Raw genomic sequence first — 27278 nt, forward strand, 5'->3', positions numbered from 1 at the left:
AAATAAGAATGGGACAAATATTCTTTTTTTTTTTTAATTTAATTTATCTATAATAAAGAATATTAAATTTTATTTTTTTAAATATAGACTAATAAGTGAATTTTATTTTTAGTTTTTTTTTTTTTCAAACAAATTTTTTTTAAGATATTTTTTCAATGAAAATTTTTGGATTAAAAAAAAAAAAAAAAAAAAATTAATTTTTGTGGTGTATAAATAATTTTTTTTTTTTTTTATTTTCATTAAGAAATCAAATAAAATAAAATAAATAAATAAATAAATATAAATATTAATTTAAAAAAATTGAATTTAAATAAAATAAAAAAATGTTGGTACCAATAAAAATAAAATTTATTTTAAAAAAAAATTAATATTAATTTTTTTTTTTTTTTTTTTACCAATTTTAGGCAAAATATTAAATGTGTTGTTGTTGGTGATGGTGCAGTTGGTAAAACCTGTATGTTAATTTCATATACTACAAATGGTTTTCCATCAGAATATATTCCAACAGTTTTTGATAATTATTGTGCAAATTTGATGTTGGAAGGTAAGCCCTATAGTCTTGGACTTTGGGATACTGCAGGTCAAGAAGATTATGATCGTTTAAGACCATTATCATATCCACATACTGATGTATTTTTAATTTGTTTTTCAATTATTTCACAAGCATCATTTGAAAATGTTACAACAAAATGGTTTAAAGAAGTTAATCATCATGCTCCTGGTGTACCAATAATTTTAGTTGGTACAAAACAAGATATTAGAAATGATAATGATTCAATTAAAAAATTAAAAGAAAAGAATATTGAATTAGTACCATATGAAAAAGGTTTAGAAAAAGCAAAAGAAATTAATGCAATCTATTTAGAAGCTTCAGCTTTAACTCAAAGAGGTATTAAAGATGTTTTTGATCAATGTATTAGATCTGTAATATATCCAAATAAATTAATTAAAAAACCAAAGAAGAAGAGTTGTACTATAATGTAAAAAAAAATAAAAAATAAAATAAAATAAAAAAAAACCAAATTTGTAAATATTCCATAAAATTAAAAACATAATCATTCTTTTTTTTAAATATAATTTTATTATATTAGATTTTATAAAATAATTTTTTTATTTTAATTATGCTCAATTTAATTATGATTTTTTTGTATGAGTATATTAAAAAATTATCTCATTTGTTTTTAAATTGGCCAAATTATTATTCAGTTAATTTTAACGCTAATTTTAGGGGAATCGAACCAACGATCTTATTCTTATTTTTTCATAAAAGCTCCCCATTCGGGAATCGAACCCGAGGTACCAGTGTGAAAGACTAGAGTGTTACCGACTACACCAATGAGGATTTAGTTGAAAATTTTGATATAATATTTCTATAAAGTTAGATTATTTATAGAATATCTTAAAATTTGTGTCAATTTATATTTCAAATAATAATTATATTAAAATCAGTAAACATTATAAAAATTTTCATTTTTTTCAACTATGGTATTAATAATCATTATGTAACTCATTTAAATTAATATAAATATAAAAAAAATTTTAATTTTCAATTCAGATTAATATTCTAATTACTAAAAGATAAAAACTATTTAATAAATAAAAATATATAAACTAATATAATAAGTGTTAAAATAAAGATAGATTATTAAATATAATAAAGATTTAAATAAAATATTAAATAAAGTTAAATTAAATTTAAAATTAATCAAAATTTATATTATTTGTAACGTAATTCAACTAGACCACTTTAGTTACATTTGGTTTTACGAAAGTAGTTTTTAGTTATAATAATTATTCCAATTAGTAACTTCAATTTCATAATTATAATTATTCATTTACATAGTAATTTTATTATAATTATTCATTTCTAAAATGGTTTTATTTTAAATATTCTTTTTATAGTATAATATTTCAATTAATATCTTTTAGTAATAAATGTCAACATATTTTATACAGTACAAAATGAAAAAGAAAATTTATTTTATACTTTATAAAATGTTTTGACAATTATTACCAAAATAAAATAATTAAAATAATATAGTTAAGAATATATCTAATTTCTAATTAAACTAATTTTGGAAATAAATAATTATAAAAATGAAAAATGAGCTACTAATTTTAATAATTGTTGTAATGAACTATTGCTTTCGTTACAACTTTATCAAATATGTGTATAAAATTTTAAAAAAAAATTTTCTGCGGTTTTAGATTTTATTATTTAAATTATGAAGTGACTGTTTTATTTAGTTCGATCGACCATCAGCTCCAAAACACAAAGTACCATAGAAATCTTTTAGGTTCATAAGATTTAACATAAAGATGAATATTTAAAAAAAAAAAAAAAAATTAAAAACAAATATCAAAATGGAGTTGCAAGATGGAAATTATCAAAGACCCCATTTAGGTACAGATATAGATAATTTCAAAACACTAAAAGAAACTCCCTTATACAACATTGTTTTTAGTTTACCAGATATTTAAAATTTTTAAAATAAAAGTTTAAAGAATAAAAATAAGAAAAAAAATAAATAAAAAAAATGAAAAATTTTCAATAATTATAAGTTTATTATTCATTAAATAATAATTTTACTTCAGATAATAATTTTTCAAGTAATTGTTTCTCAGTGGAAAGTTGAGTGGAAACTGATTTTTCAACTTTTTTTACAATTGAACCAACGATTGATTTAACATTTGACAATTGGAATATTTCATATAATTCTTTTGATTTAAATAACTCGATAAGTGATAAAATTGAATATTGATTATTATTATTTTTTTCAACTTGATTATTACCAACATTTAATTTACTTGAAATTAAATTTAAAATATTAATTAATATTTGATTTGAATTATCCAATTGAATAATTTTTAAAATGATATTTAAGTCATAAATTTTTGTTGATGTTGAATTTATAAATTTAATTGATTGGAAAATATAAATAAAAATACTATTTGTAATTGTTATTATTAATTCATTTGATAATGATTTGAATTCTTTTTCTCTAATTTCATTATTATAATCATTTTTATCAGTAAAACATGATAAAATTAAAGATAAAATATAATTTAAAGAATCACCTGAATTTTCATTATTATTATCTTGGAAATTTGTTGAAATCTTTTTTAATTCACTTATAAATGGTTCTGTCATTGGTTCTAAAATATTTTCAATTGAATTTGATAATCTTAATGAATTTATATTCCAACATAATTTCTTTATAATTTTTTCTTGTTCTTGAATTTTCTCTTCATCAATCATTATTACATTATTAGTATTATCCTCAATTTCTTTTGATGTAATTGATAAAGTAATTGCAATACAAAATGCTGTATAATGTGATAATGATAATGTACCAACTAAATATAAATTATGAATTAAATCTAAAACAATTGAAATAATTTCTGGTGATGATTTATTTGCTTTTTAAAAAATAAATAAATAAATTAATAAAATTAATTAATATTTTTTTAAAAAAATAAAAATAAAAAATAAAAAAAAATAAAAAACTTACATCTACAAATTGCAATTAAAGATCTAATCATAATTTTGTTTAAACTTGAGAAATAATATAAAGTATTTAAAGCTAAAAATTGAATATTCAATGGTAAACTTGAGAATGGACCATAAATTTGTTTACCATTTGGAAATTGTGGTGTTGGTTTTGAAATTGTAAAAAAGAATGGTACTAATGCATTTTGAATTGAATCATATTGTTTAATTTTACTCTTATCTCTACCAACTGATAATAAAATATTTAAAATCATCTATTTTTATATTTATATATAAAAAAAAAAAAAAAGAAAATATTAATAATTTTAATTTTGAGAGAAAAAAAAAAAAAAAAAAAAAAAAAAAAAAAAAAAAAAAAAAAAAAAAAAAAAATTACATACCAATGATGTATCATTATCAGAATTACCCAATTTCCATAATAATTTTGGTAAAGAAGTTAAACCCCATTCAATTATATTTTTAAAAGATTTAACATTTGATAATAATGGATTTGATTGAATATCAATTAATTCCTTAATAAAGAAAACACAAGCTTTCTTTGAAGTACTATGTGGATGACATTTTTCATCAAAACTAATGAAAGAATTTAAAATGGATTCACTTTGAGTTGATGATAAAATTGGTAAGATAATTTTAACTATCCATAAAAGATTTGAAATGTGAGTTTTAATAGATTGGCCTTTTGTAGCCTCAACTTTTTCATCAATTAATTTACCATTCAATGCATCTTCAATAAATTCAAAGAATGGTTGATACCAACCATTAATAGTTTGATCAACATTTGAAATCGATGGTGAATAACCTAAAAAGTGTGAAGCTGTTTGAGTCATCAATGAATTGATTGAACAACTTATAATCCATTCTTTTGAATCTGGATTACTTGGTGAACCAACATAAAATGGAAAATGAACTGAAAAGAATTTAATATAATCCTTTCTTAATTGTTCATAGAAATCAGTGGTTGAAAAGTTTTCTTTTAAACAGTGAACTAAAAGTTGAATAATTGAAACTACCAATTCTAAATCCTCTAAAACTTGGAATGAAATACCTGGATTTGATGGTCCCAACTCTAACCATAAATCAATTAAAATTGGTAATAATGTACTTGAAAATTGTTTAACTTCTTCTGATGTCTCTAAAATTGTTGGAAATAATGATTTAACTGTACCATCACTATTTAATTGTTGTTGTTCATTATTTTTAACTAAATATTTACTAAATAAATCTGGAAAAACTTTTCTATCATTATAAGCTTGATAGGTTAAACTACAATCAATTGCCATCTTTCCATCAATAATTTGAGTATTTTCTCTTTGTTTATGAATTTTATTTAATAATGAAGAGAATGATAAATCTGGTTCATGTAATAAAACTTTAATTAATTTAAAAAGACTTTTTAAAATCATAACTCTAGTATGTAATGAATTTGCTTTTGGAGTTGATGAAGCAGTTGATGATTTGTTCTTTTGTTGAGATACTGGTACTGATGCTGAAATTGGAACATTTGCAGAGGATGAAGTTGAAGTTGAAATGGTTGCAACGGTGGCTGCACCAGATACTCTTTTCAAAAGGTCAATATAATTTGGAATCATTTGATGACAACTACGTGATACTAAATTTGGATAATGATCAATGAAAATATCCAATAAACGTAATGAATCTAAACGGATGGTTGTCTTTAAATGTGTCATACCGGAATTAATGTAAACTGAAAACAATGGTATGAATGGTGAAATTGATATTTCGTCAAGCATTGGTAAAATTGTTGATATTAAAGTATGGGTACAATGTCTAACATCTTTATCTAAATCATTGATTACCTCTACTAATTTATTCATAATTGCACCTAAATGAACGAATAATACACTTGGATGTTTTAATATTAAATCACGTATACCTGTAACTGCATCCTTTTTAACTTGATCATTATAATGATTTAATTTTGTTAATAAATCCTTTAATGTTAAATTACGATGATTAACTAAATCATCTTTTTCTTCAACTATATTTTGACCTGGCATATTTAATGCTGTAAAAATAAATAAAAAAGGATTGTTAATAAAATAATTATAATTATAATAATAATAATTATAATTTGGTATTTACCTTTAGATTTAAAAGTTGTAACTGTAATATTTGGGTTTGGTGGTGGTTTCTTACCCAATTTCTTCTTTTTCACTTTAAAATCAAGTGATGGTTGTAATGTTTTTTTTGGTGCTGATCTACCCATTTTTTTTTTTTATTATTACTTATAATTATAGATATATAGATAAGAAAAAAAAAAAAAAAAAATTAAAAAATTAAAATAAAAAAATAAAAAAAAAAAATAAATAAAAATAAAAAAAAAAAAAACGAACGAAAAAAAAAAAAAAAAAAAAAATCACAAAAAAAAAAAAAAAAAATAATTATTCGCATTTTTTTTTATTTAATTTTTCATTTTTTTTTTTTTTTTTTTTTTATAACAATGATTCAATTTAATTTATTTAGTATGAATTTAGTATACAAAAATAGAACACTCAAAAATACAAAAAATGATATAAAATATAAAAAAAAATGAATATAACCATTCTGTTTTTTGATTTTTTTTTTTTTTTTTTTTTTTTTTTTTTTTTTTAATCAGATTTTAAAAATTTTATTTTTAGAATTAAACCATTTATTATTTTTTTATTTTGAAGAAAAAAAAGAGTAGAGAATATTAGATTTAAAAAAAAAAAATCGAAAAAATGGTAAAAATCGAATTTGTATCCTTTTTTTTATTAAACCATTTATTATTTTTTTATTTTGAAGAAAAAAAAGAGTACGGAATATTAGATTTAAAAAAAAAAAAGATAATAAAATATAAAAAAATTACAAATAAAAAAAAAAAAAAAGTAATTTCCAAAACTTAATTTATTATTTATATAAAATTTCTTATTATTTTTTTTATTTTTTTTTTTCAGACATTTATTTCAAATATCACCACCACTACAATAAATAGATTTGAATTGATTTTTTTGTGGTTGTTTTGAACAAGTTGTTTGAGTATCTACAGGATCTTTACAACCAGCAGAAGAGTGAATACTATTTTCACATAATTGAGTAAATGGAATTTGTTTGTTACAGAATAAATTTAACTCTTGAGAATTACCCAAATCAACAGATGTACCACTAGCAGTATATTCTAATAATAAAATATCTTGATTATTGCAATATTCTGATAAAGCAGTGACATAGTAATTATTTGGAATATCGTACCATGGTGCCATACCATCAGAGAAAGTAATATTAATTTTCATGGATGAAGTGTAGGCAGAGTAGAGTGAATTGAAAACAAATGAATATACACAATAAGATTCTTCAAATTCGAGTGTTGAGATTGGTTTATCACATTGAGCAATACCACCTTTACCAACGCCATAAGTGTAATGGGTGAATGTTGTGTTATCTTTATCTGCTGTAATCATATGACTATTGTAACCATCCAATGTAAAACAATAACCAGTTTTAATTGAATATGCAATACCGTTACCATCCATTTGATTTACATCTGTGCAATAATCACTAGCATCTTGTGATAATGGAATAAAATTGATAGTTTGACCAACTGAATAGTTAATTTGTTTTAATACTAATATTAAACAAAATGATAATAATAAGTAATTTAATTTCATTTTATATTATTTTATTTATTTATTTAAATATATATTTTTATATTAATAGAATATGATAAAATAAAATTAAAAAAAAAAAACTAATTAATTTTTATACTTGTTTTTTTTTAAAGATATTTTGGTTCCCAAAAAAAAAATCTTTTTTTTTTTTTTCACTTTTTTTTTTTTTTTTTAAAAGAATGCTTCAAGAATTTCAGACCATTTTTAAAAAAATTCACAAAAATGATTTGAAAATATCTTTTTTTTTTTTTTTTGTTTTTATTTTTGTAACTTTTCAAATGGAAGCCAGATATTGATACCATCACATTTTTAAGGGTTATTTTAAAATAAAGGTCTGAAATTCTTGAAGCGTTCCCCTGACATCATCAATTAATTCCCCTGATTCTCTTTGAAAAAAAAAAAAAAAATACATTTATTTTTTAAAAAAAAAAAAAAAAGAAAGACAAAAGAAAAGAAAGACAAAAGAAAATAATTTTTTTGAAAGGTTATTTTATTATTATTTTATTTTTATTATTTTTTTTTTTATTTTTTTTTTTTTTATTGCTTTTTATAATTTTTATTATATTATTTTTTTCTATTTTATTTTTTTTTATTTTTAAAATACTATTACTATTCTTACTTTTCCTATTTAATTTTTTTTTTTTTTTTTTTTTTTTTTTTTGAATAAAGTGTTATTCCTTTTATATTGATTATGAACAAATGATAGTTGGTTTAATTTATCATTTAACAACCTTTCATATTTCCAAAATCAATTCTTGCAGATACGGAGCATGGAAAAACTTGATTTTCACAAGTGAAGTTCCAGAAATATGGAGCAAAATTATCACTTGCACAATATGTTTTACTAACATAATTATGACTAATTACATCGTCTGGTTTAATATCACCAAATTTATCTTTGAATGTCCAATGACTTGTACCACCATTACAACTGATTTTAACGTCTTTCTTTTCATTATCATTAATTTCAAATTTTAATGCAACAAATGATAGAGGGTCTACAATTGTTTTATATAAGAAGTTTGGTTTTTGATTTTCAAATTTTGATGAACTTCCTGGTAAATTACCTAATTCTATTTCCCAATCATTTTTTTTAATATTATATTTATATATTTTACCTTGTAATTTACCATTTACAATTATTAATAAATTTATTATTAATATTAAAAATAATAATAATTTCATTTTTTTTTTTTAAAAATTTTTTATTAAATTTAATTGTTTTTATATATATCTATATTCTTAAAATATTTATTTGGTAAATATCCTTTTTTTATTGATTTATTTAAAATTTTTAAAATAAAATATATCTTTTTTTTTTTTTTAGATTAATTTTTTTTTTTTAAAGATTAAGTAAAGTTTTTAAAAAATATATAAAATTGTGTTGAAGTTTTTTTTATATGTATAAGTACAACTTTTTTTATAAATAATAAATAAAAAAATGAAATATATTATATTATAATATTTAAATATAAAAAAAAAAAAAAAAAAAAAAAAAAAAAAAAAAAAAAAAATACAAATATTATTTCAAAAAATAATTTTTAACCACCTCATGTTTGTGTTAAGTGTATAATTTGGTGTGGTGGGTTGAGTTATTTTTTAATGAAAATAATAAAAGTGTGGGGTATATATCTATTTTTTGATTGTTATAAAATAGATTTAATTTTTTTTTTTTTTTAAATCAATATTTTAGTATTTTTAATATTGATTAAAAATTTTAACCATCATGTTGCATATAAATGTTGGTAATTTTATTTTTAAAATAAATATTGATAAATTATGAAAGAATAATTAATAAAAAAAAAAAAAAAAAAAGTATTGACAAAAACATTTAGATTTGCGTAGAGAAAAAAAAAAAATTATTATTTTAATTTATTTTTAAAAATGTAATAAAAAGATGAATAAAAAAAATGAAAATATTTTTTTTTTTTTTTTTTTTTTTTTTTACCCCAAGCATCATCTTGTAAAAAATGAAATTTTATTTTTGGAATTTAAACTTTTCATTGTTTCTTTCACACAAACAAATTAATTATAAATAATATATTTTTTACTTTTTTTTTTTTTTCACTATTTTTTTCCTATTTAAAATGTCAATGAATTCCTTAATAGGTAAAAGAATAGCATTACTATTCCCAGGTCAAGGTAGTCAAATTGTTGGTATGGGAAAAGATTTAATTAAAGATTTTCCTTATATTTCAAAGATATACAATCACTCTGACAAGATTTTAAACTTTTCAATATCAAATTTAATGTTTAATGGTCCATCTGTAAGTTAATATGATAATCTATTTTTTTTCATTTTTTTTTATTAATTTAAAAACTCTTTTTTTTTAAAAAAGGAAGAATTAAAACAAACATATAACACACAACCAGCATTATTACTTCACTCATTTTCAATGATTAAAATTTTAGAAAATGAATTAGGTTTTATAAATAAAAATAAAAATAATAATAATAATAATGAAGATGATGAATTTAAAGTATCAAGTGAATTTTTAAAAAGATTTGATTTTGCATTAGGACATTCATTAGGTGAATATTCAGCATTAACAACATCAAATTCAATAAAATTTAGTGATGCATTAGAATTGGTTAGATATAGAGGTCAATTAATGAGTAAATGTGATCCTGGTGTAATGTTTGCATTATTAAGTAAAAAGAATATGATTGAATCAGGTTCATTACTTGAACTTAAATCAATAATAAATCAAATTAATAATAAAATTAATGAAACATCAAATGAAATAATGATTTGTAATATTTCTAATATAAATTCACCAAATCAAATTGTAATTAGTGGTAATGAAATTGGAGTTTCAAAAGTTATAGAACTTGCAAAATCAAAAAAACTATTTACAAAATCAGTTAAATTAGAAGTTAGTGCTGCATTTCATAGTGATTTAATGATTCCAAGTAGTGATAAATTTAAATTAAAATTAAATACTATAAATTTTAAACAACCTGAAATTGATGTAATTTCAAATGTAAACTCTTTGCCTGTAATGTATTTTTATTATTAAAAAATAAAAAAAAAAAAAAAATATATATATATTAATATTTATATTCATTTTAAATTTACTTCTTTTAGTATAAAAATAATATAGATAAAACTTCAGAGTCATCAATACAATCATTATTATCAAGACAATTATCATCAACGGTTGAGTGGACATCATCAATTCAATATTGTATTGAAAAATGGGAAAAAGAAAATATACAATTAAAAGATTGTTATTTTGTTGAAATTGGTTCAAATAATGTATTAACTCAGCTATTAAAACAAATTTATCCAAATTCAAATTCATATAATATTCAATCTTCAAATGATTTAATTAATTTTATAAAAGAATTTAAAGATTAAAAATATTAATAAAAAAAAAAAAAAATCTTTAAAATCCTTTTTTTTTTTTTTTTTTTTTTTGTTTAATTTATTACAAATTAATTTATTTTTAACATTTCATCTAAAAGTTGATCCATCCAATTTATTTCTTTATCTTCATCATCATCATTATTTTCATTCATATTTACATCTTGACTATTATTTAATTTTGTTGGTGACATTAAATTTTTTGTTGGTGAAGTTATATTTGTTGGTAATGGTGTTGCAGAGTCTATTTGTTTATCTTCAATATTTAAATTTTTAAATGAATTCATTAATGATTCTTTACAAATATCTAATGCTCTTTTTTTTTTTTTTTTTTGTAATAAATAAAAAATATATATATATATTAGAATAAATAAATAATAGATAAATAAATAAATTTTATAAATAAATAATTTACTTTTTAATTGATTCATTTGATTGATTCTTTTGTTTAATTTGTTCATTCATAATTGATAGTAAAGTTTCTCTAGCTTGATGAGGTCTATAACTATTTAAAAGATGATGAAAATTTATGAATAATAATGAAATATCTTCAATTTTAGATTGATAATTTTTAGGATTTTCTATTAATGTTTCTAAAAGTTGTAAATAATTGAAAAGGATTGATCTATTTAATTTCTTTAGTTCTGAAATTGGTTCAATATCACCTTTTGGATATAATTGTTTAGCACCTGATTCATCTAGTGAGGGTAACATATCAACTGTTGAATAAGTTTGCCCAAATTGAACATAATTTGCTCCAACTTTGGGTGGTAATGGTGGTGCTAATGGTTTATTTAATTCTATCTTTTTATTTGTTGATGTTGTTGCTTTATTATTATTATTATTATTATTATTATTATTATTATTATTATTATTATTATTATTATTATTATTATTATTATTATTATTATTATTATTATTATTATTATTATTATTATTATTATTATTATCTATATTCATTTCATCACTATTATCTATATTTTTTTCAATAGTTGATTCATTGCCTTCGGGAGTATCGTTTTTTTTTGAGTTTTCTGTTGTTGGTTTAGAATAATCTACATCTTTTTTATAATTTAAATATAATTTATAAAATGGAGGTGGAGGAGGGAATGCTGAGACATTTTCAACCTGTTGAGGAGTTTGTTGTTGTTGTTGCTGTTGTTGTTGTTGTTGCTGTTGTTGTTGTTGCTGTTGCTGTGAAGTATTCATTATTATTGAATATTTGATTTTTTATTTATATCTTCCAAATGAAATTAGTTGATTTCACACCTCAAATAAAAAATTTGCCCATTTTTATTTTCATTTTTTTTTTTTTTTTTTGATTTTTTTTTTTTTTTTTTTCATTTTTTATTTTTAATTTTTTAATTTTTTAATTTTTTAATTTACTTTTTAATTTTAATTAACACAACACACGAATAAAATGGTAATTTCATTATCTTACAAATAAATAAATTAGTATATATCCTTTTAAAATGAATATATTAACAAGCAAAAAATAATAAAATGTTTTTTTTAATTTAGCACGGTGTATTAAAAGTTAGAACATCAGAGGAGAAAGCAAAAGCACAAAGATTAAAAGAATTAGAAAAAATCGAAAGCTATAATAAATTAGTTAAATCATTTGAAGAATTAGTAAATTGATTAAAAAAAAAAAAAAAAAAAAAAAAAAAAAAAAAAAAAAAAAAAAAAAAATTTATATTATTAATTTAACTAACTAATAATAATAATAAATTTATAAATTTATAAATTTAAAATATATATATAGAGAGAAAAACAAAATGGAAGATATGATGAAATTTCATTATCAGTTTCAAAATTAGTATTAATAGAGAATCCAGAATTCTATACAATTTGGAATTATAGAAGATTGGCAATCTTACAATTTACAGAAACTAAAGAGAATTCAGAATTACAAGTAATATATCAAAATGAAATGAAATTCTTGGAAGAATGTATTCAACGTTTTACAAAAAGTTATTGGATTTGGTTTCATCGTCAATGGATTGCATTAAGAATGGATAATTGTGATTGGGAAAGAGAAATGAAATTATGTACAAAATTATTAAATTTTGATTTAAGAAATTGTATTATTATTTATTTATTTTAAACTATTTATTTATTTATAATTTTAAATATTAAATATTAATTTTAAATTTTCTTTTTTTTTTTTATTTTTTCAAAATAATAATAATAATAGTCCATTGTTGGGGTCATAGAAGATTTATATTAAAACATTCAAATATTAAATTAGAAGATGAATTAAAATATACAACTGAAAAAGTTGAACAAAACTTTTCAAATTATTCAGCATGGCATCAAAGATCAAGTATATTACCAAAGATTTATAAAGAACCTGAACAATTATTAGAAAAGATTTTAGAGGAATTTGAATTAGTTAGAAATGCTGTATACACTGAACCAAAGGATTCAAGTTCATGGATTTATCATAAATGGTTAGTTGCAACTATTAAATCAATTCCAAATAGTAATTATATTGAAGTATTAAAGAATGAATTAACTCAAATTTATGATCTCATTGAATTAGAACCTGATTGTAAATGTATGTATCAAAAAAAAACAATTATTCTTTATAAATATATATTAACAAACCTCTCTTTCCTTTATCCTACAGGGCCAATTTATACAACACTTTTATTAAAAATTGAAATTGGAGGTTTTGAAAAACAAGAATTATTAGATATTATCTCACAATTAATTAAATTAGATCCAGACCATAAAAATTATTATAAGAGTCTAGAAACTAAGATTTAAAAAAATTAAAATATATAAAAAAATAAATTGTAAAACTTTTAAAAAGTAATAATACAAAGTAATTAAAAAAAAAAAAAAAAAAAGAAGAGATGATAAAAGAAGATTTTTTTTTTTTTTTTAATATTTTATTTTATTGTATTTTTTGCGAAAAGATTTAGTAATTTATGTATGTGAATGAATGGTGAATGTATATTTATTAGTGGGTGTTTGTCGTCTGTTATTTAAAGGGTTTTTTTTTTTTTTTTATTATTTTTTTTATTTTTATCTTTCGAGTTTACGAGATGAAGGTTTAATTGGAGCCCTTGTTGGTTGTTTATTTTTTTCACGTTCTCTTTCTCTCTCTCTTTCTCTTTCTCTCTCTCTTTCTCTATCCCTTTCACGTTCTCTTTCTCTTTCTCTATCTCTATCACGTTCATTTTTAGCTGAACTATTGGTACTGCTACTGCCAGTATTAGTTGATGATGATGATGAGGATGAAGAAGATGAAGATGATTTTGAATCTTTAATTTCTGGTGATAAAGTTTCCCCAACTGGATTTTCTTTCTTTAGTGGTGATTCAGGTTGTTCAGATGGAGTTGAAGCAGTTGTTGCAGAGGAAGGAGTTGAATCTGGTTTTAATCTTTTACTTGGAGTTGAAGTGATATCATCTTCTAATTTTCTTTTATTGATTTCCTCTTGTGAGGCATCTTGATGTGGTTCAACAACTTCATCAGATCTAGTTGGTGAAGAGTTTGGAGATTTGGCTGATTTTGTAGTGGTGGTGGTGGTAGTAGTAGTAGTATCATCATTTTTTGATGACTCTTTGTCTTTGTGTGTTGGTTCTACAGTTGTGGTGTTAGTGGTGGTGGTGGTGGTAGTAGTTGGTGATTTTTTTTCTTCATCAATTGGTTTTACAGATTCACTTGCAGCAGCAGTGGTGGTAGTTGATGATTTCTTTTCCTTTTCTGAATCTTCTTTGGTATCCATTTCCAATTCTTTAGTTTCATCTCTTGATTGCTCCACAGCGGTGGTGGTTGGTGATACTGATGACAATTTCTTTTCATCAGTTGGTAATTTTGATGAATCATCTTTCTTTGTTGTTGTTGTTGGTTCACTTAATTCACCTTCTTCATCCTCATCATTAGTTGTAGTAGTTGTGGATTCCTTTTCAACTGGTTTTTCACTTGATTTTTCAACAGATTTATTTTCTTCAACATCTTTTTCCACTTCTTTCTCTTTTTCTTTTTCTTTATCATTTTCAATCTCTTTTTCAACCTCTTTTTCCACTTCTTTCTCTTTTTCTTTCTCTTTTTCTTTTTCTTTTTCGGTTTCTTTTTCGATTTCTTTTGATGATGATGACGATGATGGTGATTCTTTTTCATTTTCTTTATCAACTTTTTCAACTAAAGATGATTCTTTATCGGTAACCTTCTCAACTTGTTTTTCATCTGGTTTTTCTGTAATAATAGGAGTTGGTGATCTTTCCTTATCTACAATCACAGTTTCTCTCTTTTCTTCAGCTTCTTTAACAATTGATGGTGATCTTGTTTTTGATCTTTCATTAATATCAGATTCTTCATCTAATATTATTTCTCTTCTATCTTTATGTTGTGATGATTGTGGTGAAAGTGCTCTTTGTCCAATATTATTATAGTTGATATTATTATTATTATTGTTATTGTTATTATTGTTGTTGTTACTATTATTTTCAAATGGTGAAGATGTTCTGTTATTTTGATGTTCGAATCTACTAATATTACTATTGTTATTATTGTTATTCATATTATTCATATTATTATTCATATTATTATTCATATTATTATTATTATTATTATTATTATTAATACGTTCTTTATTATCTCTTTCATAAGATCTTCTATCATTGTGTGATGGTAACGGAGATGTTGCTCTTAAACCATTGTTATTATTATTATTATTATTATTATTATTATTATTATTATTATTATTATAATTATTATTATTATTATTATTATTATTATTAATACTACTAATACTATTATTATTGTTGTTGTTATTATTATATTCTCTGGTATATTCTTGGATTCTATCTCTGCTATCTCTACCATCCCTATTATCTCTACCATCTCTACTATCTCTATTATCTCTATTATCCCTAATATTGTCTCTATTGTCTCTACCATCTCCATTAGGACTAGTCTTTTCACGTTCCAAAATACCTTTATATCTTCTATCTAATACATCATTATTTTTACTATTTACATTATCATTCATATTGTGGTGGTTATTATTATTATTATTAATATTGCTATTATTATTATTATTGTTATATTGATTCATTTGGTGATTATTATGGTTGTTATTATTATTATTGCTCATATTATTATTAATATTATTATTATTGTTATTCATATTATTCATACTATTCATATTATTATTATTATTATTCATATTATTCATATTGTTATTCATATTATTATTCATATTCATATTATTATTATTATTATTCATATTATTCATAGACATACTATTAGAATATTGCGAATGATGTGAATTGTGCATATCTTCTATTAAAAAAAAAAAAAAAAAAAAAAAAAAAAAAAAATAAAAAAAAAAAAAAAATTAATAATTAATAATTAAACTATGTATAAATAATTTTTAAAAAAAAAATATTTACCACCTCTACCTCTTTCAGTTTTTCTATCAATTAAACTTGAATTTAATTCATTTGAAGAAGGTAATGAAGAATTGTTTCTCATATCTTCAGGAAGATGAGAATTAATTTCAGCCAATTCAGGAACAAAACTATTATTTCCATTGTTATTACCATTACGATTATTTTGACCACCTTTACCTAATGATTCCATTGCACCAGTGCCAGGTGAATTTGGTTCGATGATCATTGGAGTTGACTTACCACCATGCTCACCATGCTCACCATTTTGAAGATCATAGCCATCCTTACCAATTGGTTTACCTGAAACTTGGGCTCTAAGTGTGGCAAGACGTGATTGAATATGTTTATTGTGTGGATCAAGTTCTGCAGCACGTTGATAAGCATCCAATGAATCGGTATGTTGATGACAACTCTCATACAATGTACCCAAATCATACCAAACCTCACTAAGGAATGGATTAAGACGAATGGCTCTAGTGTAGGCATCCAATGCATCTCTGTACTGATTGATTTGATAATATAATACACCAATGGAACACCAAAATGTTGGGTTTCTACCATCTCTATAAACTGCTTGTTGATAGGCATCATATGCTTTTTTATACTTTTGTTGAGTCATATAACATCTTCCCAATAAATACCATGTTTGTGCATCAGATGAATCTGAATCAATTGATCTCATCAAATAATTTATTGCATACTCTTGATTTGTAAATAATGGATTATGATGATATAACCAACCTAATTGTTGTAAAACTTTTGAATGTGTTGCATTATCTTTTAATACTTTTTCATATGCATCTTTTGATTTATGATACTAATTAAAAAAAAATTAAAAAAATTAAAAAAATTAATAAGAAATAAAGAAAAGTAAAAAAAAAAAAAAAAAAAAGGGTTTACTTACTTCTTTTTGTAATTCATAAACATGACCAATTTGGAACCAAATATCAGATGTCGTTAATGGTAATGGTGGATTCTTAACTAAATGTTGGAAATACTAATAATAATGATGATGATAATAAATAAAATGGTTGTTAATATAAATGTAATATTAAAATATTGGTTATTTTTTAAAAAAAAAAAAAAAAAAAAAAAAAAAAAAAAAAAAAAAAAAAAAAAAAAAAAACTTACTTCTAAAGATTGATCATATTTACCTTGATGTTTATATAAAACACCAAGTCTAAAATAAATTTCAGTAGATTTTTCGAATTTATTATCCATTTTTAAGACAGCTGTAAAAGCTTCTTCAGCGTGATCGTATGAACCATATCTATCGTACAAAATACCAATACCATACCAAAGGTTTGGATCCTTTGGATTTGGTAAATGATATAGAGCTTGTTGATAGGCAGTGTATGCCTTTTGAAGATCATCCATCATGAGATAACAATGACCTAATGCACCCCAAACTTCACCATTCTTTGATTCAATGGTCACTATTCTTTGAAAGTATTCAGCTGCCTTTGAATATTGTTCTTTGATCCTAAATAATGATGCTATTTGTGTGAGTGCCTTTATTGAGAATGGATTATGTCTTAGTGCATTCTCATATGATGCCAATGCTTTATCTTGTTCTCCAATTGATTCTGCATATCCACCTAAATGAATCCAAATTGATTCATTCAAGTCTCTAATTTTACCAGTAACACCACTTAATTGATCTTGTTGTTGTTGCTGTTGTTGTTGTTGTGGTTGTTGTTGTTGTTGTTGTTGTTGTTGTTGTTGTTGCTGTGGTTGTTGTTGCTGTTGTGGTGGTTGTTGTTGTTGCTGTTGTGGTGGTTGTTGTTGTTGTGGTTGTTGTTGTTGTTGATGTTGTTGTTGTTGTTGTTGTGATTGTTGTTGTTGTGGTTGCTGTTGTTGTGGTTGCTGTTGTTGTTGTATATGCTGTTGTTGTTGATGTTGTTGTTGATGTTGTTGTTGTTGTTGATGTTGTTGTTGATGTTGTTGATGTTGTTGATGTTGTTGTTGTTGTTGTGCTATTTGTTGTTGTTGTGCTATTTGTTGTTGTTGAGCTATTTGTTGTTGTGCAATGGCTGATTGTTGTTGTGCTATTTGTTGTTGCTGCTGTGCTACCATTGATTGTTGTTGTGCTGCCATAGCTTGTTGTTGTTGTGTTTGTTGAACATTCATTTTATTGTTATAGTTGTTGATGGTGATGATGTTTATCTATTTGCTTATTTTTGTGTGATATGACTATTTGCCTCATATAATTATATGTGCTTTTTTTTTTTTTTTTGTTAAGTATTTGGGCTGTGTGTGTGTATTTGTGGTTTTGTAATAAATTATAAAAAAATAAAAAAAAAAGGAAAAAAAAAAAAAGTTAAAAATTGGTTTATTTTTTTGTTTTTTTTTTTTTTTTTTTTAATTTTTAATTTTTGAAAATTGTTTGAAGTTTGGGTGAGTTTTTTGTGTCTATTAAATACAGATTTTTAAGTGATAAAAAAAAAAAGAAAAAAAAAATGGATAAAAAAAGATCAAGATCTAAACTTTATGAAACCTAAGTTTTATAAATGATGGTAAATTTTTTTTTTTTTTTTTAATTTTTATTAATAATATACAAAAAGGTTAGTATATAATCTAGTTTTGAACAAGAAAAAAAAAAAAAAAAATAATATTTATAATAATAAATAAAAAAAAAAAAAAAAAGAAAAAGGTAAAAAAAATATATATAATAAAAAAAAAAAAAAAAAAAAAAAAAAAAAGTGTGGGTATGCTGTGTGTTGTGTGGTGTGGTAGTGGTGTGTGGGTTGAGTGTGAGTGTGTGTGTGTGTGTGTGTGTGTGTGTGTGAAGTAGAGAAGGTAAAGAGATTGTTTTATTTTTATACTATCTAAATGGTGATATGCCATTATAAATATAATTTTATATATGTAAATATGTGTGCATGTATGTATGTTGTATGTATATATGCATATTTATATAGTTATATTACTTTTTTTTTTTTTTTAATTTAAAAAAAAATTTATATGATAGTGAGTGAAAGGGAGATTTGAAATACGTGTGTTTGTGTGGGTGTGTTTGTGTGTGAGAGTGGTACTATTTATAATTTTTTTTATTTTTTTTTTTTTTTATTACTATTATTATTTTTTATTTTATTTTATTTATTTATTATTTTTTTTTTTTATGTTTTTAAACAGATATGAAAAAATAATAATAATAATAATAATAATAATAATAATAATAATAATAATAATAATAATAATAATAATAATAATAAAAATAAAAAATAATAATTGTAGTGACAATTAATGGTTTTATTACTATTAATATCAATACAATAAACCAATATTTTGAGTGTTTTTTTTTTTTTTTTATTTAAAATAAAAAAAAAAATAAAAAAAAATTTTATTTATTTATTTAATTATTTATTTATTTATTTATTATTTATTTATTTATTATATTTATTTATTTAATTTAATTTAATATTTTATTTTTTTTATTTTTTTTTTTTTTTTATTTTTTTTTTTTTATTTTTTTATTTTTTTTGTTTTGTTTAAAATAATAAAAAAAATAAACTTGTTTTGAAGTCATAAATATATGTTGTGTGCGTATAAAAATACAATGCAACGAAATTTAATTACCCTTTATAAAAAGAAAAAATGATAATTAAACACAATAACTATAAATTTATTTATTTTCTATATTATTTAACTTTATGTTATTTGTCTACAATACACAGATATTTTAATATATCAAAAAAAAAAAAAAAAAATTAAAAAAAAATTAAAAAAAAAAAATAAAAATAAAAAAAAAAAAATAAAATTGGGAGCCCAACGGTGAGTTTGAATTTGATTTAATTTAGTTTTTTTTTTATTTTTATTTTTTTTTAATTTTTATTTTTTTTTTAAAAAATGAGATTTGGCAGCGCTTATGGAAAATGTAATTGAAAAAAATAAATAAATTATTAAAAAAAAAAAACAAAACAAAACAAAACAAAACAATTATTCATCAGCAAATTAAAATTTATAAATGGTAATTGTTATTAATAATAATAATAATATTATTATTGTTTTATTATTATATTTATTTTTTTTTTATTTATTTATTTATTTTTATTTTTTTTCCTTTGTTGCTTTTTTTTTTTTTTTTTTTTTTTCAAAAAAAAAGAAAAAAAAAATTGGCGTTGACTTTTTTTTGAATTAATTGGCGTTGACTTTTTTTTTTGAATTAATTCAAAATTTTAGATTTTTTTTTTGGTGTGAACCCTGCAAATGCCAAAATTAAAAAAAAAAAGAGAAAAAAATAAAAATAATAAAAATAATAAAAATGGTTTAATTACCTTTGCAAAAAGAAAAAAAAAAAAATAAATAAAAATTAAAATAAAATAATAAAAAAGAAAAAAAAATAAATAATTAAAAAAAAGATTAAAAATTCAAAAAAAAAAAAAAATTCAAAAATAATTAATTAAAAAAATAAAAAATAAAGAAAAAAAAAAAAAAATACCAAAAATAAATAATCAAAAAAAAAAAAAAATAACCCCACATAAATTGTCAAACTGATCATCAATGATTGTTCTATCACAAAAAGACATAAAAAACGATTGCTGTTGAATTTATTGTTATATTACTATTATTATTATTATTATTATTATATATTATTCTTGTATCATTATCGGTTTGTATATTTGTTTTATAAAACAATTTCGTAAGGTGGTGAAAAAAAAAAAAAAAAAAAAAAAAAAAAAAAAAAAAATAGAATGTAGGAGTTTGGTTATTGTTGATGTTGTGTTAATGTGGTTGTGTGTGTGTTTATTAGATGGTGTATGTGGTTTATTGTCATACAAAAAAAAAAAAAAAAAAAAAAAAAAAAAAAAAAAAAATTAAAGAAAGGAAATAAATAAATAAATAAAAGTAAATGAAAGGGGATGATCATTTTATCAAATTTGTTGAAGGTTATATACAATGTATTTTCAAAAAAAAAAAAAAAAAGAAATTTTTTTTTGATTTTTTAAAATACATTAATAATAAATCTTGATCTAAAAATAATCATCAATACAATGGTACAGATTAAACATTATAACTAACATAAATGGAAAAAAATAAAATAAAAAAAAAAAATAAAAATAAATAAATAAATAAATAAAAAAATTTAAAAAAAAGGTGGGTGAGGGGTGATAAATTATCACTGACCAATTATAAAGAAATTAAAAGTTTTCTTATTACTCTTTTGCCAACTGTAAAGAGAGTATCTCGGTTTACTTATTAAATATATAAAGAAAAAAAAGAAAAATGGAGATGACTAAAATATATGAATATAAATAATCAAAAAAAAAAAAAAAAATAAAAAAATAAAAAATAAAATAAAGTAAAAAGATAAAAATAAAAAAAAAACTTTTTTTTTTAAAAAAAAAAATTTAAAAATAAAAAATATCATCAAGATTTAATCTTATCATACCAGATAATGAGTTTTTTTTTTTTTTTTTTTTAAAAAAAAATTATTCAGTCAAATAATTTAACCAAATAAAAAGGGAATGGGTCGGTCAAGGGCAGTTCAAATAGTTTAATCATAAGTAATAATAATAATGTAATAATGACCAGATAAAAAAATAAAATAAATAAAAAAAAAATAAAATATATAAAAAAAAAAAATAAAAATAAAAATAAAAATAAAATAAAATAAAAAAAAAAAAAAACAAAATTAAAAATAAAATAAAATAAAAAAAAAAACAGAAGATTTGTTGGCACGAAAATGGCGACATTTGCAAAAAAATAAAAATTATAAGGAGTTTGGACCAAATTTTTTTTCACATGCATTCCAACACATTCTTAGAACATTTACCAGCACTGTTTTTATGTAAAAAAAAATGAAAACCGCGACCTTAACCAAAAATACATAATTTTTACAAAACAACAAAAATATTTTAAATGAAAATTTCAATTTCCGGTAAAGCTTTGTTGTGTTTTTAAAAACACCTGATGGCGATCAATGGCACATTGCACTCATCAATCAATCAAACTGGCATTTACCAATAATATTATTTTTTTTTTCTCAATCACCTTTGGAGTGATGCTTAGTATCGCACTCATTAATCATGTGTAACTGTTTTCCTCAAGAAATGATTTTGTGTTTATTTTTAAAATAAACACAAAATAACAATAAAAAAAGTATTTTTAAAAAAAAAAAAAAAAACTATTTTTAAAAAAACTATATAAAGACGAAACAATTTTTTTTTTTTTTTTTTCTTTACTTTTGTTTTAAATTATTATTTAACTAAATTTATTTATTTATATAATATAAATATTTTTTTTTTTTTCATAAAAAAAAAAAAAAAATAAAAAGAATAAATAGTTAGAAATAATTTTTATTTATTTATTTCATGAATTACACATAAAAAATAAATAAATAAATAATTAAAATAAAATAAATAAATAAAAAATAAATAATAAAAATAAATAATAAATAGTAAATTGAATTTTTTTATTTTTTTATTTTTATTTTAATAATAATAATAATTGGTAATAATTTATTATTAATTAATAAAAATGGTCCATAACAATGATGGTGATAATAATGACCAAGAAATGCAAGAGATTGGGATTAATGAAAAGAGAAGTCAATTCCCACACATAAGTGTTGAAGAATCTCGTCAAGAGTTTGACTCATTTTCAAATAATATCGAAGGAGAGTCAAAACAATTTGGAATGAATAGAGATGCTGAATCTAATATGGCAGTTGAAAGTGAAGAAGATTTTAAATTAAGAAAATATTTTGAAAATTCAAATAGAATGCATCTTGAAAATGGTGGTAATGAAAAAAAAATGGGTGTTTCCATTAGAAATTTAACTGTTGTTGGTCTTGGTGCTGATGCATCTGTAATTGCTGATATGTCAACTCCATTTTATGGTTTAGTTAAACTTTTTACTCCATCTTTTTGGTAAGTTTTAAATTCTTGATTTTTTTTTATTTATTTAAAAGTGTTTAGAAAAAAGAATAAAATATTGGGTGGCAATTTTTTTTTTTTATTATTTATTATTTTTTTTTTTTTTAAACAAAAGTAAGACCATCTTTTTTAAATTAACACAATTATACTAATTATTTATTTATTTATTTATTTATTTAATTATTTTTTTTATTTTATTATTATTATTATTTATAGGACTAAAAAAACATCAACATTTGATATTTTACATGATGTTACAACATTTTGTAAAGATGGTGAAATGGTTTTAGTTTTAGGTAGACCAGGTGCTGGTTGTTCAACATTGTTACGTGTTATTGCAAATCAAACTGCATCATATGTTTCAGTTAAAGGTGATATTACATATGGTGGTATTCCTTCAAAAGAGTTTGAAAAATATAGAGGTGAACCTATTTATACACCAGAAGAAGATTCACATCATCCAACTTTAACAGTTCGTGAAACTTTAGATTTTGCATTAAAATGTAAAACTCCAGGTAATCGTTTACCAGATGAAACTAAAAGATCTTTCCGTGATAAAGTTTTTAATTTATTATTATCAATGTTTGGTATTGTTCATCAAGCTGATACTGTAAGTTTTCTTTTTTTTTTCTTTTTTTTTTTTATCTTTTACTAATAGGTTTTTTTTTTCCTAAATAAAATAGATTGTTGGTAATGAATTTATTAGAGGTTTATCAGGTGGTGAAAGAAAACGTTTAACAATTACAGAAGCAATGGTATCATCAGCATCAATTACATGTTGGGATTGTTCAACTCGTGGTCTCGATGCAGCATCAGCATTTGATTATGCAAAATCAATTCGTATTATGTCTGATACATTACACAAAACAACAATTGCATCATTTTATCAAGCATCCGATTCAATTTATAATGTATTTGATAAAGTTTGTGTTTTAGAAAAAGGTCGTTGTATTTATTTTGGTCCAGTTGGTATGGCAAAACAATATTTTATGAGCTTGGGTTTCGATTGTGAACCAAGAAAATCAACACCAGATTTTTTAACTGGTGTAACAAATCCACAGGAACGTATTATTAAAAAAGGATTTGAAGGTCGTACTCCAGAAACTTCAGCAGATTTCGAAGAAGCATGGAAAAACTCTGATATATATAGAGATCAACTTCAAGAACAAAAAGAATATGAAGAATTAATTGAAAGAACTCAACCAAAAGTTGCATTTGTTCAAGAGGTTAGGGATGCAAATAGTAAAACCAATTTCAAAAAATCACAATATACAACAAGTTTTGTTACTCAAGTTATTGCATTAATTAAAAGAAATTTTGCATTGGTTTTAAATGATAAGTTTGGTATGTACTCTAAATATCTCTCAGTTTTAATTCAAGGTTTCGTTTATGCTTCACTTTTCTATAATATGGATACAGATATTACTGGTTTATTTACTAGAGGTGGTGCAATTCTTTCAGCTGTAATTTTCAATGCTTTTCTCTCCATTGGTGAAATGGCAATGACTTTCTATGGTCGTCGTGTTTTACAAAAACATAAGAGTTATGCTTTATATCGTCCATCTGCTTTACATATTGCACAAGTTGTAACTGATATTCCATTCACAGCAATTCAAGTATTCTTATTTTCAATTATTGCATACTTTATGTTTGGTTTACAATATGATGCTGGTAAATTCTTTATTTTTTGTTTTACTTTGCTTGGTGCAAGTTTAGCATGTACAGCACTTTTCAGATGTTTTGGTTACCTTTGTCCATCGATGTATATCGCTCAAAATATTTCAAATGTTTTCATCATTTTCATGCTTACCTATTCTGGTTATACCATTCCAATTCCAAAAATGCATCCATGGTTCAGTTGGTTTAGACATATCAATATCTTTACCTATGCATTTAAAGCATTAATGGCAAATGAATTTGAAGGTTTGGATTTTAATTGTAAAGAATCTGCAATTCCATATGGTCCAGCATATCAAGGTTCAGAGTTTGATGCATATAGAATTTGTCCATTAGGTGGTATTGAACAAGGTAGTCTCTACTTTAAAGGTGATTTTTATATGGATAAAACTTTATCATTTGCAACTGGAGAAATGTCACAAAATGTTATCATTGTTTATTGTTGGTGGGTTTTCTTTGTAGTTTGTAATATGTTTGCAATGGAATACATTGATCATACAAGTGGCGGTTATACTCATAAAGTTTACAAAAAAGGTAAAGCTCCAAAAATGAATGATGTTGAAGAAGAAAAACAACAAAATGCCATTGTAGCAAAAGCAACAAGTAATATGAAAGATACTCTTCATATGGATGGTGGTATTTTCACATGGCAAAACATTAGATACACTGTCAAAGTTCCAGGTGGTGAAAGATTATTATTAGATAATATTGAAGGTTGGATTAAACCAGGTCAAATGACAGCTTTAATGGGTTCATCGGGTGCTGGTAAAACAACTTTACTCGATGTTTTAGCAAAGAGAAAAACTTTGGGTGTTGTTGAAGGTGATTCACATTTAAATGGTAGAGAATTAGAAATTGATTTTGAACGTATTACTGGTTATGTAGAACAAATGGATGTCCACAATCCAGGTTTAACAGTTAGAGAAGCATTACGTTTCTCTGCAAAATTACGTCAAGAACCAGAGGTATCATTAGAAGAGAAATTTAAATATGTTGAACATGTTTTAGAAATGATGGAAATGAAACATTTAGGTGATGCATTAATTGGTACATTAGAAACTGGTGTTGGTATTTCAGTTGAAGAAAGAAAAAGATTAACAATTGGTGTTGAATTGGTTGCAAAACCACAAATTCTTTTCCTTGATGAACCAACATCTGGTTTAGATGCTCAATCATCATATAATATCATTAAATTTATTCGTAAATTAGCAGATGCAGGTATGCCATTAGTTTGTACAATTCATCAACCATCATCAGTATTATTTGAACATTTTGATCGTATTCTTTTATTAGCTAAAGGTGGTAAAACAGTATATTTCGGTGATATTGGTGAAAAATCAAAAACTTTAACATCATACTTTGAACGTCATGGTGTTCGTCCATGTACTGAGAGTGAAAATCCAGCAGAATATATTTTAGAAGCAACTGGTGCAGGTGTTCATGGTAAGTCTGATGTTAATTGGCCAGAAGCTTGGAAACAATCACCAGAGTTAGCCGATATTTCAAGGGAATTAGCAGCATTAAAAGAACAAGGTGCACAACAATATAAACCAAGAAGTGATGGACCAGCAAGAGAATTCTCACAATCAACATGGTATCAAACTAAAGAAGTTTATAAACGTTTAAATTTAATTTGGTGGAGAGATCCATACTATACATATGGTTCATTCGTTCAAGCTGCACTATGTGGTTTAATTATTGGTTTTACATTTTGGAATCTTCAAGGTTCAAGTAGTGATATGAATCAAAGAATTTTCTTTATTTTCGAAGCACTCATGTTAGGTATCTTATTGATTTTCGTTGTAATGCCACAATTAATTATCCAACGTGAATACTTTAAGAGAGATTTTGCCAGTAAATTCTATTCATGGTTCCCATTTGCAATTTCAATTGTTGTTGTAGAATTACCGTTCATTGTTATTTCAGGTACAATCTTCTTCTTTTGTTCATTCTGGACTGCAGGATTACATAAAACTAGTGACGATGAACAAACCTTTTATTTCTGGTTCATTTTCATTATCTTTATGTTTTTCTGTGTTTCTTTCGGTCAAGCAGTAGCAGCAGTTTGTATCAATATGTTCTTTGCAATGACATTGATTCCATTGTTAATTGTTTTCCTATTTCTTTTCTGTGGAGTGATGGTCCCCCCATCATCAATTCCAACCTTTTGGAGAGGATGGGTGTATCATTTAAACCCATGTCGTTACTTTATGGAAGGTATTATCACAAATATTTTAAAAACTGTCCGTGTCGAGTGCTCTGAAGAAGATATGGCCATTTTTACATTCCCAAAGAGTTATAATACTTGTCAAAACTATACTAGTGCTTTTCAATCATATAAACCATCCGGCTATGTTGAGAGTGCTACATTAAATGGGGAACCAGCATGTGGTTATTGTATCTATAAAAATGGTGAAGAATATTACGAAACACTTGGTTGGTCAGCTGATAATCGTTGGAGAAATGTTGGTATTATCATTGGTTTCTTTGTTTTCAATATTTTAATGGTTATCCTATTTGTTTACTTAACTAGAAAAGGAAGTAGATAAATAATTTAATAAAAAAAAAAAAAATTAAAAAAAAAAAAAAATTAAATAAAATTAAAAAAAAAAAAACTATATATATAATTATTTATAAAGTAAATTATAAAAAGAAAATAATTAATTCTTAAATATATTAAAATTTGATTTATAATAAAAAAAAGTAAAGAGAAAATTGTTTAAAAAAAATAATAATAAAATTTTTATGAGTATACCACTTCCGTTACAATCTTTGTTAAATGTAATTG

General features: G+C 22.2%; 9 protein-coding genes and 1 non-coding gene across 10 annotated transcripts; 4 read left to right on the forward strand and 6 right to left on the reverse strand.

The window, feature by feature from the left end:
- Positions 1-323: 323 nt before the first annotated feature.
- racF1 (Rho GTPase) lies at positions 324-984 on the forward strand (the record flags this gene model as incomplete). The annotated part of the gene is made up of 2 exons (XM_640979.1): positions 324-325; positions 405-984. Coding segments are annotated over 2 exons (582 nt in total).
- Positions 985-1270: 286 nt separating this feature from the next.
- On the reverse strand, positions 1271-1342 carry tRNA-Glu-UUC-4. Its single transcript has one exon. It is a non-coding gene; the product is annotated as a tRNA-Glu (tRNA).
- A 1224-nt stretch (positions 1343-2566) lies between these two features.
- Positions 2567-5741, reverse strand: DDB_G0270828 (hypothetical protein; the record flags this gene model as incomplete). Its single annotated transcript, XM_640980.1, has 4 exons — positions 2567-3420; positions 3513-3765; positions 3892-5540; positions 5618-5741. The coding sequence occupies 4 exons, from the start codon at positions 5739-5741 to the stop codon at positions 2567-2569; spliced, it is 2880 nt and encodes a 959-aa protein (XP_646072.1).
- Positions 5742-6459: 718 nt separating this feature from the next.
- Positions 6460-7161, reverse strand: DDB_G0269564 (hypothetical protein; the record flags this gene model as incomplete). The annotated part of the gene is made up of 1 exon (XM_640981.1): positions 6460-7161. The coding sequence occupies one exon, from the start codon at positions 7159-7161 to the stop codon at positions 6460-6462; it is 702 nt and encodes a 233-aa protein (XP_646073.1).
- A 723-nt stretch (positions 7162-7884) lies between these two features.
- On the reverse strand, positions 7885-8346 carry DDB_G0269566 (hypothetical protein; the record flags this gene model as incomplete). Its single annotated transcript, XM_640982.1, has 1 exon — positions 7885-8346. One exon carries the CDS (start codon positions 8344-8346, stop codon positions 7885-7887), a length of 462 nt encoding a protein of 153 aa, XP_646074.1.
- Positions 8347-9248: 902 nt separating this feature from the next.
- DDB_G0270558 (hypothetical protein) lies at positions 9249-10522 on the forward strand (the record flags this gene model as incomplete). The annotated part of the gene is made up of 3 exons (XM_640983.1): positions 9249-9428; positions 9501-10160; positions 10250-10522. The coding sequence occupies 3 exons, from the start codon at positions 9249-9251 to the stop codon at positions 10520-10522; spliced, it is 1113 nt and encodes a 370-aa protein (XP_646075.1).
- A 77-nt stretch (positions 10523-10599) lies between these two features.
- med7 (hypothetical protein) lies at positions 10600-11737 on the reverse strand (the record flags this gene model as incomplete). Its single annotated transcript, XM_640984.1, has 2 exons — positions 10600-10843; positions 10944-11737. 2 exons carry the CDS (start codon positions 11735-11737, stop codon positions 10600-10602), a joined length of 1038 nt encoding a protein of 345 aa, XP_646076.1.
- A 211-nt stretch (positions 11738-11948) lies between these two features.
- rabggta (protein geranylgeranyltransferase type II) lies at positions 11949-13300 on the forward strand (the record flags this gene model as incomplete). Its single annotated transcript, XM_640985.2, has 5 exons — positions 11949-11951; positions 12050-12160; positions 12294-12612; positions 12726-13088; positions 13161-13300. 5 exons carry the CDS (start codon positions 11949-11951, stop codon positions 13298-13300), a joined length of 936 nt encoding a protein of 311 aa, XP_646077.2.
- A 261-nt stretch (positions 13301-13561) lies between these two features.
- On the reverse strand, positions 13562-18065 carry trfA (hypothetical protein; the record flags this gene model as incomplete). Its single annotated transcript, XM_640986.1, has 4 exons — positions 13562-15825; positions 15936-16752; positions 16840-16932; positions 17067-18065. 4 exons carry the CDS (start codon positions 18063-18065, stop codon positions 13562-13564), a joined length of 4173 nt encoding a protein of 1390 aa, XP_646078.1.
- A 4350-nt stretch (positions 18066-22415) lies between these two features.
- abcG11 (ABC transporter G family protein) lies at positions 22416-27039 on the forward strand (the record flags this gene model as incomplete). Its single annotated transcript, XM_640987.1, has 3 exons — positions 22416-22807; positions 23030-23423; positions 23497-27039. 3 exons carry the CDS (start codon positions 22416-22418, stop codon positions 27037-27039), a joined length of 4329 nt encoding a protein of 1442 aa, XP_646079.1.
- Positions 27040-27278: the final 239 nt, after the last annotated feature.

Source organism: Dictyostelium discoideum (genome assembly GCF_000004695.1).
Source record: "Dictyostelium discoideum AX4 chromosome 1 chromosome, whole genome shotgun sequence".
Taxonomy (NCBI): domain Eukaryota; phylum Evosea; class Eumycetozoa; order Dictyosteliales; family Dictyosteliaceae; genus Dictyostelium; species Dictyostelium discoideum.